Source organism: Alosa alosa, chromosome 16 (assembly GCF_017589495.1).
Source record: "Alosa alosa isolate M-15738 ecotype Scorff River chromosome 16, AALO_Geno_1.1, whole genome shotgun sequence".
In the NCBI taxonomy this organism is placed as follows: Eukaryota; Metazoa; Chordata; class Actinopteri; order Clupeiformes; family Clupeidae; genus Alosa; species Alosa alosa.
Genome location: NC_063204.1, coordinates 6,708,135 through 6,723,134, shown reverse-complemented (window position 1 = coordinate 6,723,134; position 15,000 = coordinate 6,708,135). Strand labels below are relative to the sequence as shown.

The 15,000-nt window shown below is 40.1% G+C and overlaps 2 protein-coding genes across 3 annotated transcripts in view; one reads left to right on the top strand and one right to left on the bottom strand.

Annotated features, from left to right (window-relative positions):
• The window catches only part of LOC125310021 (phospholipid phosphatase-related protein type 4), a 22,284-nt gene extending 20,640 nt beyond the window's left edge, over window positions 1-1,644 (bottom strand). The window contains exon 1 of the mRNA XM_048267194.1: window positions 1,182-1,644. Coding sequence (XP_048123151.1) covers window positions 1,182-1,259 — 78 coding nt within the window. The 5' untranslated portion in view covers window positions 1,260-1,644. The remainder of the gene's footprint in view (window positions 1-1,181) is intronic.
• Window positions 1,645-6,419: 4,775 nt separating this feature from the next.
• Window positions 6,420-15,000, top strand: part of plppr5b (phospholipid phosphatase related 5b) — a 68,461-nt gene continuing 59,880 nt past the window's right edge. The window contains exons 1-2 of one of the 2 annotated variants that reach the window (XM_048265838.1): window positions 6,420-6,519; window positions 14,869-14,932. In XM_048265838.1, the coding sequence (XP_048121795.1) occupies window positions 14,882-14,932 (51 nt within the window). In that variant the 5' untranslated portion in view covers window positions 6,420-6,519; window positions 14,869-14,881. Of the gene's footprint in view, window positions 6,726-14,868; window positions 14,933-15,000 lie in introns of both variants that reach the window. The other variant, XM_048265837.1, reaches the window with a different exon arrangement.

Below are 15,000 nucleotides of genomic sequence, written 5' to 3'. Positions count from 1 at the left end.
AAATAAATGGGGCCTGAATATTCTTCATCCACCAAAAAACACTGTTCATGAAATAGTGATGATGTTTTCATGGTTTCACTTGAAGTCACAGTCTTCAGGCTGTCTCTACTGTTGTGATGTGTAGTGAATAATGATGCAGGTGGGAGATATGTGTTGTGATCAAAGAACAAAAGTAGGAGCCTTGACGTGAAGCATGTTTTTAGACCAGACTTTGAGGGAGACTAGTCAGTTGCAATGGATATATGTCACCTTGTCTCTATCATGCTGACAGACACATCTGGTGAGGCCAAAGCCTTTAGGCTCAAAACATTGTAGATCTTCACATGTAACCTTCTCTCATGGCAACTTATGTGTTGTCCGCACAATACTGAAAAACTGGATGTCTCACCCCCTCATGGAGCTGAATTCCAACCTCCCTACAGGCATGACTGCACATGCATGGACCAAAACTCCATATATTCACAAGAAGAAAGGCCAGTAATGAGTCAACACCTTTTCTCAACACCAAGAAATTCAATGTGGGTTAAGACATTGCATTGATGTTGATCCATGATCATAGAAGACCCTGACCTGTGAAGCATTCAATGTAACCATGAAACTAGGACATATTTGATGTGTAAAAGCAAATTGGGACAAGGATGCATAGCACCCTACTTTGATAAAAAAAAAAAAAAAAAAAAAAAAACAGTGACATGAAGAAGCTCGTTTAAATAAACACTTGGCTTTAAATGACACAGATACACATACTATGCTAAATACTAGTATAGCTGTTTAGTAGATAGCTTCAGAAACAGCATTGCTGCACTACAAGTTTTATATTCCTTTTCGCCATGACAAAGGTATTTCTCTAATATATTTGTTGACTCCAATACAGGTATATGTGTATGCATGTGTATATTGAAGGATGTGCACACAAATCATCACTGATACTGATACACTGATGCAATGACAAAAAAGCAAGCTCTTGACGACGAACTTGACGTTAACCTAGTGTCACACATTTAACCTAATTTCTGACACCATTCGATGATTTCGTTCAATACCGATGACATCGAATGACCAAAGGACCATCTGTGTGAATGACCGACATCACCGTATAAACACCACTATTCCCTTCAAAACCGTATGTTATGGTCATTTATCGACAATTCTATTATAATTAAGATGTCAATTAAACCTACCTCAACAAAATAGAAGCAAGGCAGCAAGGTAACGCTGTCTTTCGTCACCTTTCCTTTTGGTCTTTCTTTCGCCGACATGGTGGCACTTTTCAGCCCTTTTCTCGAGAAAACACCGGTAACCTGTTGTGTTTAAATGTCCGCAGCCACCTTCGTCACACAATCTCATGCGACGACAACGAATGCTTCTCGCTTCATTCTACAGTCTAGAGACGAGAGGATGGACGGTGCGGTTCTCTACAGCATGTAGAATCAGTAATCACCACAAAGTCTCCGATGCACGAATCGTGTATGCACGACGCGACAGATAAGAGATGCAAGGAACACACTCGGTCTACATTTCTCGGTGACACGTTCAGACACTTGGAGCAGACCACAGGGTAAAACGGCTTGAAGGAATGGTCACAGATTTCTCCTCCTATCTCCCCTTTTTGCTTCTCTCACTCTCTCTCTTACACTCGCCGAATGTGAGACCTCAGCACTGGAGCGCAAGCGCACAACGCAAACCATGCTGTTCACATAAACAGGACAGATGACAGCTTCAGCGTGACGCCTCCTAAAACATTAAAATCATACCCATCAATAAAGATGAAAGTGAGTTGCATGTCTTGCCAGCTCGTCAGTTGATTACAACGCTTTGGCGAACTGTGCTGGCACTTCTATGTATCAATGTGAGGGTGTATCAGCACATTCTGAACAAATACCGTAGCGTACAATTATAAGCATGCATCCAATTAGACGTTTTAAAGCAATGATCACTGACATTCAAGCCACTGTTCTGCATTATGCATGCATCCTCATTAACATTCTCTGTCCTACTTACAGCTCAGGATCTTTTCCACTTGGTCAAAAGTAAGCTCACACACTGGTATCAGATCTACGAGGTCCACTGCAGACTGAGTCTGTAGTTGAGGAAAATGTATATGAGAGGGTTTGATGAAGGACTGTCACACAAGCTCTCCTTAAACTAGTTTAGACAGTCTTTCTATTAGTGGCAAAGGAGACAGTAATTACTCTGATTCCCACTGGTGACAGTAAGTGGGTAGCCAAAGTATGCCTGGTACAATGGGAATTAAAAGACCAATGAGAGAGACCCAAATCTTTCCGACCAAGTTTCCTCAATTCATCATAGGTCCTCTAGGCACAGAGCCAAGTTTTTCTAGTTTCAAGGGAGAGAAGACAGGCTAATTTGACGTCGATGTGTGGAGTAGTACGGAAAACCTACTCATTACACAAATGCTGTAAGCAGTTTTATAAATGAGAATGTTCTCTCTTACAACATCGAAGAACGTACATTCCAATCCCAGAATTGGTCTAACAGGACGATTAAAATATGAATGCACGTTGGCTACTAAGTTTTATTTTATTAATTTATAGGATTTTTAGACGCACTGTATAGTCGAGGAATTAGTCACTGCACTGTTGAAAACTGAGATGAAATGGAGCTCTCGTCTCTTGGCTACCTGTTTCAGTACCATAACCAGCTCCTCCTACCGGCTCTGGTGGAGCTGACCAAGGTGCTGAAAAACAGTTGACTTTACATCTCGTCGTCACTGTTATTATGACCGCCGCGCAGCGAAGCGGCGGTCATATAGGTTTAGTCAGATTTTTTTTTTTTTTTTTTTCGCATGTCCAAATTTCCGTCAATGATTCCCGACACTGAAAGACCGGGTAGACAAAACTTGGTGGGCATGTAACCCCATATGGATAGCATGGAACCATCGTTTTTCGTTTTGATCTGTAGCCCCCACGCTGGACTGCACCTCCGAAAGGAGGGTAGGGCAGACACAGTTTTCTGTGAATATCTCGAGAACCGTAAGGTTTAGGAGGACCACCTTTTTTTTATGTTGATCTCAAGGCCATGTCAACCCATTCCATAACCACTAATTTCATGTATAGCGCCACCTAGTTAAACACAAAAAAGTAAAAATGAGGTGTTGTAATTGTAGGTATCTGTGACCTAACATAGTCAAAACTGCACGAAATTGGAAGTGTAGGATCATTTTGACACCTTCTGAATGCACGCCAAGTTTCGTGGAATTTGTTCATGGGGGCCACACAATAAATTAATTTATATTACTATACACCAACTGGCCTGTAGGTGGCCGGAGACAGTTTTCTGTGAATATCTCGAGAACCGTAGGGCCTAGGGGGTCCACCTTTTTTGTATGTTGGTCTTAAGGGGCATGTCAACCCATCCCATTACCACTTATTTCATGTATAGCGCCACCTAGTTAAAAATTAAAAAGCAAAAAATTAAGTGTTTTCATCTCAATATCTCTGGCTGACAAGGTCAAAACTGCACGAAATTAAAAGTGTAGGATCATTATGACACCCTCTGAATACATGCCAAGTTTTGTGTACTTTCGTTCATGGGGGGCCTTACAATAAAATAATTTATGTGTACATTTAGTGACGTACACCAACAAGGATTCCCGACACTGAAAGACCGGGTACACAAACTTGGTGGGCATGTACCCCCACATGGATAGCATGGAACCGCCATTTTTCGCTTTCATCTGCAGCCCCCGCTGGACTGGACCCCCCGAAAGGAGGGTAGGGCAGAAACAGTTCTCTGTGAATCTTTTATGGTATGTTGGTCTCAAGGGCCCACATCAACCTGGCTCATAATCACTCATTTGTGATTTGCCCCCGGTAAAAAAATGAAAATCAGTAGGATTAAAAGAAAGCCAAAATAAATATTCATCATCATCATCATGGCTGCATTTTCAGTATTGGTCGTTTATCGCTTGTCCACTAGATGGCGATCGCTGCAGTGAGACGTAATTTTGTTGGAAGTTAAAAAGTGGGTTGAAAAACAATGGACGCTTTCCATACAAGGACTGTAATTTACCGCAGCTTAACATCTAATAAGGATAGGACGATGTTCACATGAAGTGTAATTCCCATTTCTTCTTGAAGCCAAATAAATCTGAGGATGTTTATCGGACATGCTTGGTTTTACTGCAGGTACGCTAATCTTGTAATATCAATAAGGACCTAGGTAATGTTACCGTTAGTAGCGCTGGTTGAGTGATGGAGGCATTTGATTTATTGCATTTGTAGAAAACTATAAATGCGTTATACCAAGCAAATGTATAGCAGCACTGTTTGTATCTTTCGACTGTCATTTATTGCACGTGGCTACAAAAATCATTCTGTGCAATGGAAGATTTACCAACGCTACAATCGTCTGATACAGTTTTGCCTATACATGCGGAGACTGAGACGCTGTTTATTTTGTTTTAAGTGCAGCAGGGTGTGAGAGGGGAATCGATGTGCTTTGATTACAGCTTGGTAGTTGTAGTCTGTGAAATTAAAAAGCACGCGGTGTGTGAAGTATCCAAACAATGACACCTTCATTTCATTATGGCTGCTTTAGCAAAACACCTTAAGCTACTGTGTAGTGGGTCCCATTTAGAAGTGGCTACTTCATTCAAGGCTTTCCTTGACTCATGGAGCTGCGAATGTTATTACAACTTTTCGCCACGATATGACAGTTTAAGTCCCGCTTTGATACTGTAAGGCGAAGCCATTGGTTTCCAAAGGAGATTTTATTTGTGTCGCCAGCATAGCCTATTGACAATTTATGTTGTCATTAGGCCTACCTTATAATCCTACCTGTAGCTTAGGAAGCTAACAACTTTCTATTAGGATCTAGTTTGTTAGTTACCGCTTTGTCATAACTCCCTGATGCATTTTTGCATTTAGAATAGCCAGAGCGCGAAGGCTATATCTCAATCGAAAAATTAAACAATATCGGGTGCCTATGGACTAGGCTGGGTGAACCCAGCCTGATCTGCCCGCTATTTATTTTTGATTTCTTAAAAGATTGAGCTTGGTCTGATGAAAGCCAGACTAGCCATGGACCTCAGTTAAACAATGCAAGGGAACATGAATCAGCCTATTTTGCACTAACAATAACGACAAAAGTTTTCAACTTTGGCCCGTAAAATGTGTATGAAACAGTCTAGCTGACGATTTCATCAAGGCCCATTTGGACATGTCAGTTATTTGCACCACTGGTTAGATGTAAAACAGCATTTCATTTCAGACTAGGCTACTGTTACTTAATTTGTGCATTAACAATAACGTTTCAGACTACTGTTACTTAATTTGTGCATTGACAATAAAGTATTACATGAACTAAAGATGACTAAAATCTTATGTAGAAGAAGAAACATTCACAAAAAATCCATCCATCCAAAAAATGACCTTTGTTTTTGATAGCTGTTGAAAACGGCATGGAACTGACAGAGATGTTTTTGTTTATAAATACATAAAAAATAAATAAATAAATAACATTATGCTGATACCTTTTGCTTTTCCCAAATACAATGTAGCCTACAGGTGTAAGTGACCTTTCATCAATCCAGTTGCAATGGATGAACTGTGATGAACTGCCCTACTTGTGATTGTTTAGAGATTTTAAAGGTTTTATAACAATTCTACATCTTCTTTGGCTATTCTACAATCTATTCACCTTTTCAGCACCAGTAGGGTACTTTCTGTGCAGCCGCACACACACACTCAGGCATGCCAAATAAGCATACACAAAAGTTTCAAGAGTGGGGGATGGAGTAAAATATGGAGACAAATTGAAGTGTGATTTATTTTCGCGGAACGGATGTACAGGACTGAGCGGCGGTCATATTTTGTACCGCTATGCGGTACATCTAGTTTAAAACACGACTAGTTACCACTCAGTTACCGCTGAGAATGTAGGCACCCTGCACAATTTGGGGACAAACCAGTTCAATAGCTTACGTTGGCGGTCGGTATTTCTTAACACATTCTCCGGTTTCACCATTCGTTTCCTCCTTATAGCCTAATGTCTAACGGGGGCGTATGGAATGCCGTTATGAACGTCACATCTTTACATTACGCAACACGACTGACTGGAAGTTTGCGAGGCAATGCACTATTTCACCACATGTAGGCCTAACCTACTGCACCTGTTGATTGTTGTTATAAATAGTTCATCCACCTTTTTTGCTATTTATAGGTTCAGATAGGTTTATTTGACTGTGTTCTGTAGGGCGTCAAGACTTAACTCTCCTTAGAGGGGCTAATGTGGAATTCTGGTCCAACAGTCAGTTAGAGGAAACCTCATGCAGTGTGCGTGGCTAGAGAACAGTATACCTGTTGTTCATTTGCTCTGCTGCGAGAGCTGGCTGGCTGGGGGTGGGGGATGGATATGAGTAGTCGATTCAGTGCTGCAAGAGAGCAACTACTTCCAGGAAAGTACCGTTGCCATCGCAGCGAAGGGGAAGACTTGAGCGGCGCCTGCGCGATGCTGAGGAAGCCGCATGCAGTAAAGTAATTACTAACAGTAGCCGAGGTACCTAAAAGTCTTCGTGAATTTCCTTAATTTCTATAGAAGATATGTATTCTCTCCACAGACCGTAAACATCCTAAGGCATCGAAAATAAACAACACCAAGTGAGAACGAGGGGGGGAACATAACCACGCAGGCTATTTATTAAGTGCACAGCTAGGTAACGTCCTGATGTCGTTGAGTCGCTAAAACTCCTTGAGCTACCCAAGGTAGGACTTCTTCCTGTATAACCAGGTATCCTATTGCGGAATTATCGATTGACACTCAGTCATCATTTGTGGACGTGTGGTGGATAAATGCGCAGCTTGTAATCACTATCTTTGCGTCAAGAAGCAAAATACAGCAATGCACCATATAAAACATTATTTCGTCACCGCAAGGTATGTGATATTATCGCTAGTACGGAAAAAATAAAAGAACAGTCTGTATTCTCAGCAATATCCTTCTCCTGCTACGCACGATGAAGTCGTGTTGGAGTGTTTAATGTTCCTGTTTGTTTGTCTTTGCTGCAGCTGCTTTTAAAGGTTCGAATTTGTGTTTCACAAATAGAGTCATCTGTAGTGGACTCCCATTGGATAGCATTTACAGAGTCGTGACATGTCTCTTGTAAGTTATTATCACTGTCTGATCACTGTGCTAGTACAAGCAAGTGCAAGCGTTTTTTTTCCTTTTATTACAGAGACATACATTGTATTTTATCGTAAATATTGATACCACTAATAGTGCAGTGTGAGGACAATACACCTGCACAGTATACACGGACTCGCTACTTTTTAGGTGACCTGTAGTCCTCATATTGTCTTTCCTGTTAGTTTGTATACAATACTGGGTAGAACCTCTTTCTTATTTATACAGTGAAGTAGTCAACTGTAAGAGTTTTCTCAATACTTTTTGGTGCATCATAACACCACAGGATTATTTCAGTGATCATGTAGTACTTTACCTTAGTACTTTCTTCTGTTCAGATACATTTCTGCTGCCTAGGACCCACAATCCTAAGAAAAAACAACACTCTGGATGGTCATGCATACTGTATCACTACTGCTCTGTAGGACTATGGGACTTCTGATGCAGGTGTTAGCATGTTTGTTTAGAGCTTTGTCATTGTCCCAGTTAACCTGACTTGTTGCACATGGCGGATAGAGGAGGATGTAGAGTACTACAGCAGTATGGTATAGTGGATACGTCTGGCCATGTGAAATGAGGACTTAATGTTAATGTCCAGTTATGGAGTTTATGTATGTATGAAGGCAGAAGGAAGGTGGAGGCTGTTTTTTTTTTTATCATTCCTGCCAACCAGACAATATAAAAGTGAATTAGTGTTTTCATTTCCCATTGAAAACCTTTGATAGCAACATTAGTCATTTATTTATGCTAGCTGAGAGAACTGTACAGCCCCCCTCTGTTACTTTATTAACTCATTTGCCATTCAATTCACAGGTGTATGCACTACTGTCTACTAGGCAATGTAACCCTTCTTCTTTTATTCATGATTTTGTTGAAGAATTATATCTGGTTACTGAAAATGAAAAATAGATTTCAGGAGTCACATAAATATCAAAATGTGAATATTGTTCCAACCTAATCTCTGAACTTTCCCACACCGTAACAGGTCACCATCCACCAGTCACCAATGCACTCAAATAACAGAGTGAGAATGACTAAATGCACCCCTTACCACAAACTGTAGGTCACCAGGAATATGCTGAGATTTAGGCAAGATTAAGTCTCAGTGGGGCAATATCAGGAGGTCCATTCTTAGGAAGCTTCTTATCCATTCTCAAGTTAAAGTACCAAATGCTGATTGTGTCTGTTCAGTGTTCCAATCAGCACACACTTTAGGCTACAGCAAATACAATGAAAGATGTCTGAAATGTCCTCTTTGCTCTGTGAGGGAGACTTTAAAATATATTAAAGCATTTACATGTATAAGTAATAGACAGAATTAAATAAAATATCTCAGAGACAAACGATATAAGGCATTGTCAAAATGAAAGGAAAAAAAAAAACACGCACATCATATTTCACATACTACACAGAAAATGAGTGTGTGTGTGTGTGTGTGTGTGTGTGTGTGTGTGTGTGTGTGTGTGAGAGAGAGAGAGAGAGAGAGAGAGAGAGACAGACAATGTAATGCCCCTCACACACACCCCACACAGATATACTGTATGCACATCCACACACCCTTTTCAACATCTTCATCTTATTGGAGCTAGTTCAGCTCAGGTCATGGTGTATAGGTATGTATAGGACATAGAGATCATCCAGATAAGACACACCCCTTCGCTTCAGGTCAGCCTGTAGTAATTCTTAACAGCAATTTGACACAGACACACTTGCTGGAAAGATGGCATCTTACTCTATAGAAGATGTCCACAAAAAAACCCAACACATGATAGCAACGTGTTTACAAATCACTCTGATTAGAATCTTGTGTAAGGCAAGGGGGGTGTCTCTCCAACTGATCTTATGATACAGAAGTGCCATGCTCCCCTGAGCGGTGAACTTCAAAAGACCTGGATGGGGTCCAAGTGGAGAAGCCATGGGCTCCTCATGCAAGTATTCCCTGGAAGACGAGGCAACTTTAAGCACATTTCTGGCACATGGGGCTCAGTGTTGGACGCTTTGTTCTCTATGGAAATTGATTAAGGCTGCTGCAGGCGCAATTACACAGCAAGAGGGATGAGCACAGAGGAATTCACCAGGAGTAGAGATGATGAGATCAGAACAGAGGTCCTCAGAGATGCTATGTGTGTGTGTGTGTGTGTGTGTGTGTGTGCATGCGTGTTTGAGCATGTGTATGGGTGTGCGCACGTGTGTGCTTGTGTGTGCGTGCGTGTGTGTGTTTGAGCATGTGTATGGGTGCCACTACAAATTTTGCATGTATGTTTATGGATGTTTGTGTGTGTGTGTTCTTGAGATTTGTTGATAAAACTTTATTTTAGATCTGATCAAGTCTACAAAGACCAACAATAGATACACAATACACTGAGATGATCATGTGGTTTACTTTCTGAAGAGATTGTATCATGTTTCCTCAATCACTCTAAACCAAGTGTATATTTGGCAGATGTCCTTCATACACTGATATTTAAACATGTTGTTAATGCTAGCTTCTATGGTATAGCCACTGTAGAAATCTCTATCCTTGTGATATCCAGGTGCATGCTTAATGATTGATTGGTACGCTACAAATAGAATTCAGAAGCACATTCTTTCTCTGTGTTAATATCTCCAAAAGTAGTGCAAACAGAAACTTTAATCTATCCGTCTGACATTTGTTGTGTCAGTGTTAGTGAGGCCAAACTGGATAGGCCTGCTAATGCAAGGCATGCTCAAACTTTTACACAGCCTAGTTTAACTCGCAGCATGTGACCCACTCATACACACAAATGAGTGAGTGGATGGGGGGAGGGGATCAGAGCACTTTAACTCATTTTGGTGAGATGAGAAAATAGTGTAAGTGCTTCACCAAAATGTAATTGTGGGGGGAGGGATGGGGGACCACCACTTTTTTTGCTGTGTTTGGAGAGGTGCTGCATTTAGTAAATGTTTTTTGCCCTCTTCTGTCCATGGCTAAATGTGCTGAGTGCAATATAATCAATAGTCTGACATCTACAATCTGCTGCCTGTGCCAGAGCAGAATTCCAAAGGTGTCCCTAGAACAAGTTTCAGAAATGTCAGGATTGAACTTAGGTGTGCACACACTTTGGTGAGAAAGTGTTAAGATAAGGTCTGTAAGCTGAACATTTTAAAGTAAACAGTTGTATAATTTCATTGGTGTGAGGTTTGGTTGTACTTACACTAGATATCCACACTGTTCTTAAAGCCTACAGTCATGGCTGAAATTGTTAGTACCCTTCCACGAAAAAGAAAAGCCCTCAAATTTTCTTTAAAATAATTTGAAACTGACAAAAGTATTCAACATTCATCATAGTTTATTCCATGTAAATTAGACTTCGATGTTTACTTTTTTATTCAACAGAATATGTTAAATAACAAAACAAATCGGCCAGACTCAGCAAAGCAGTACCAAAACATAACTGCACCTCTTCCGTTTTTCAAAATAAGAATGGAGTTCTTTTCTTGGACACGCTTATTTTTTGATCTGTGAACATATTGTGATTTGCCAAGAAGCTCATGTTTTGTCTCATCAGTCCTGGAAGATATGATTTGACAATATGCATTTTAGACAATTCCAGTCTGGGTATTTTATGGTTTTCTTTCAACGGTTGAGTCATCCAAGCAGCACACTGTTGTTCAAAAAGTGACGGATGGTGTGATCAGACACTGATGCACCTTGACTTCGGAGTTCACCTTGGAAGTTTTCTTTGGCTCTTTGTCCAATTTGCCCTCCTGTTCAGTCTGGGGTCAATGTTCCTCTCACAGCCACATCCAGTGAGGTTGGCTGCAGTCCCGCGCTTCTTGAAGGAACATTTTGGGAAATAAGCTTATTTGCCATCTACTGCAGAGTTGGATAAGAGGATACACACCCTTCTCTTCTCCATGTGTTCTCTTCACGAACAAACAAACAAACGAAAACAATGTCATCCAGTAAAGCTGAACCCTACCTTTAAGATTTGTTTATGTTGATGAACAACATGAGTTTTTTTTTTAGACTTTTAGACTTTTTTTTTTTTTTTTAGACTGCTTTTATTTAGATAGCACCATGAAGAGTGAAAGGACGCGAGTGGGAGACAGAGATGGGGTGGGATTGGGAAATTACCAGGCTGAATTCAGACTTGATTCCCATGGGCACTTGGACGTTATATGGTCTTTTGGGCCCCCAACGTTGACTTCAAGGCAGCGCTGCCTGGAAGGTGCTAGGGTTAGGCAAGGGTTAGGGTTAAGGTTAGGATTAGGTGCCTTGAAGTTGACGGTGGCAATGATGGGGCCCAAAAGAACATCAAGCTGATGTTCAAGCACTTGGACCTGAATGTGGTACAAATGCTACAGCCACATGCACTACAGTGCCTCCAACCACATGAGTTTAAGTTTGGCCTTGGACAAGTTCTGGACAAGTGGTGCTGAGAATGGTGGCAGGCAAGCCAGAAAACGTACTGCAAACTTCAGCTGATAACAAGCTCGTGCTATGAGAAACTACTGTAACAAAAATAGCTTTGCAGTCAATGTGGCTGCAGAAAGGATGTACACTAGAAGGTGCCAGGTAGAGTTTCTTGACAGCCACAATCACTTTACCTAGACCTGCCTACTGAACAATGCATTGATCTTTACATTTTTGAAATGTTATTAGCTTTTTCTCTTGGTTCTACACTATGCTAGTGCTAACAGGAACGTTTAGATGTAACCTCAAGACATTTTACTGTAGCCTATGTGACAGGATTGGCACTGTGACGCAGTAAAGAAGATTTTCCAGTTAGAACTCAGTATGAGTGAGATGTGAACCCTTCTGTGGGCTGGTTTCATGAGTAGGAAGGGTTTTTGATGCTTCCTCTGTTTTATTATGTCATATGTTTCTTCATGTTTTTCCAACTCCGTTTTCATTAACTTGTTTTTGTTAAACGCTCTTACTCAAGTTGGTCAAAACAATGTTAGAAACAAAGCCTTTTCAAGCTTTGCCATTTTTAATCGTGTATCTCTTGGTGCTTGATAGCTACACACACACACACACACACACACACACCATTAATGGCATACAGTAGTGGGTGGACAGATGATGTTTCCATGTGGAAAGCTGAGACTCAGAATAGTTTCCCCTTAGGCTATCAACAGGCTTGTTGGCACTGTATTTGCACTTTGTGATAGTAGGACTTCATTTATCTGTTGTGAATTTGATTCTGTACTGCAAGCTATACTAGATTCTACACTGCAGTTTTCAAAATGGTATTTTATGTACATGCAAATGGTTATAGACATTTCACTATTATTTACAAACAAGAAAATCCTGGAACCTGCTAAATTCAGATCTGTTATCTATTTATTAAGAGAAAACATGGTGCAGAGAGTCAATAGATACATGTAGATAATAGATTAGGTTCCACGATTTTCTTGTAGATTTGAGTGTGGATATATCTTTCCAAACTCTTGAGTAGTCTGTTAGAGGATGCAGATTTGTTGGGGATCACTCCAACGTAAAATCATGCCCATCTGCCTGAATATTTGACCCTTTACCAGATCTGCACTGAGGTTCTAACCTTTTTCCAATATGTCATGTGTACATTCCACACTTCATGGAACCTTATTGCATATCTGGGTTTTATGTCCTGGTTGAATGGTTGTAGTAGTGTTGCCTAGATGTGTCTTGGTTGAATAGGCTGCACAAGACACATCTAGGCAACACTACTGTACGTCTGCATGAAGAATCCACAAGCATAATTGGCCCATATGCTGCACAGTGCACCATATGCTATATCGCATGACACCAAGAGAAACATGAAATTTAGCTGCAGATTTCAGATAAAAGTGTTTCAAATTGCATGCTGCCACAAGTGTGGCCTTCTTGGCAGGTGAAAACTCTGAATATTCTTAATTGAGTGCTAAATGTGAGATTTATGCATTATGATGCACGTGTTTCCAACGTTTGCTATTTCTGGGCCTAAATTTAAAAAAAAAATCTTAAAAGGTCTTAATTGCAATGAACCTAGAGAATTTAAATATTGTTTGTCAGCATCAGAGATTCTAAACTGCATTGCATGGACAGCAAAGTTCAACTGTCACAGTTGTCATCTTCTCTTCTGTCAGTGGGTCAGATTGTTTCTTCTACTGTTCCAACTAGTTTTATGGGGTATCAGACAGCCTCACATGTCACACAGACAAATAAATTGAGTTGATTGAGTTAGAGAACTCTTGTATTAGTTTCAAGCATCAGAACTGAAGCTTAAAAGTTTTGTCAGTAACAGCCAGCTTCTACTCTAAACAGTGACCGAGAGATTTGACAGTTTGGCATAAACTAAAACTGGATCAGTTTAAAACTCATAACCAATACAAACATTGCAGCCTGTATTTATTTACTATGCTAGTAATTCTGGGGCTGATTTTCCTTAATGTTATGCCAGTAAGGGTGGGAAGATGGTCTTTCATTCATAATGGTCTTAAAAAGGCCTTTAAAAAGTCTTACATTTAACTTGTTGAAACCTGCAGAAACCATATAAACAGACACTGACGTTTGCACTGACAACCACTAAACTGGTGGCCCTGACACAAGAATGCCATATGCTGACAGTTTACTCTTTGAGTGAAGCAGAGGACAAGGAAAAACTCTTAGCCTTAAAGTGGCATCATCTGTCTCAGCCATCTTACACAGGCTGGGAAGGATGATTTAAACATGAGAACTCACTGGAAATGAACAGCATTTGTACAAGGACAATCTGAACAAGGACCATCTAAAAAAAAGGACACATTTGTCTGTTGAAATAATAACCCTTGATGCAATATGATATATATTGCATCAATATATTGCTGGCTCCCACAAATATTGACATTGTGGGAGCCAGATTGAATGACACCCCACTCTAGTGGACAACTGTTATATGATCCTGCAGATTGTGCTGTATCTTGCAGGAGTAGAGAACAAGAACACAAGAACAGAGATAGACAGTGTTCATTTGCATTGAATTTATCTCTACTTCAATCATATCCAGCCCAGACCTTCAGTCTATGAGATTAGACAGGAAAATTTGCATAGTCATAGACGCTCTTCTTTTCTATTACACAAAAGAAAGGATGCCCCCTTGTGGTTGTAAAGTAAAATTATAATGTAGCGTCTTTCATGCAGCTGACAACAATGTTCTAATTGTAAACTCATTGATTTTACACTTGTCATTTCTCAATTAGCAGATTATATGTATTTAAGATTGCTTAATAAGATTTATACTTATACACAAAATGTTATGTAACATTCAAATCCACTGCATTTTTGTGTGTATGTGTTCAAAGATTGGTGACAAGCACCATCTAGTGGGTTTGATGTCTGCCAACCACACAAACATACCTATGGCACTTTTTCTGTTATACTGTGTATTGTGTTCAAGACATTGAAGAAAATTGCAATGCAAAATTATACTACATGTGTTTTGAGTCTTTTGGAACATTTTGGGTGTGTTTTTATTTTGTTCAGTGTTTAATAACTTCTAAACCCTTTGTGATGATATCCATACACAATACTGTTAAAAGATTCAGTCTTTTTCTTATTGTGTCAAGAGTCTAGATTATTCTACTGTAGAAAGGATCTGCAAAAAACGTTAATTTGAAAACAAAACATGGATTTGTTGGATTAGAAATTGATATACATGTATAGTGCATGAAAATCCCTTGTTGTGTTTACACGTTTGTCTGGTTGTGTAATAGGTTTGCAGTACAGTAGATTGCTAATTGACTACATGCATTCCGCAGGCCTCACAGCAACATGCCATTTGACAAGACTCGCTGGGAAACGTACAAGTACATTCTGCTCGAGGTAAGATCCTCTTATTTTGAGTTCACTGTTAAAACTCTTCTGCTCCATAGCAAGATGATCAATAGAGG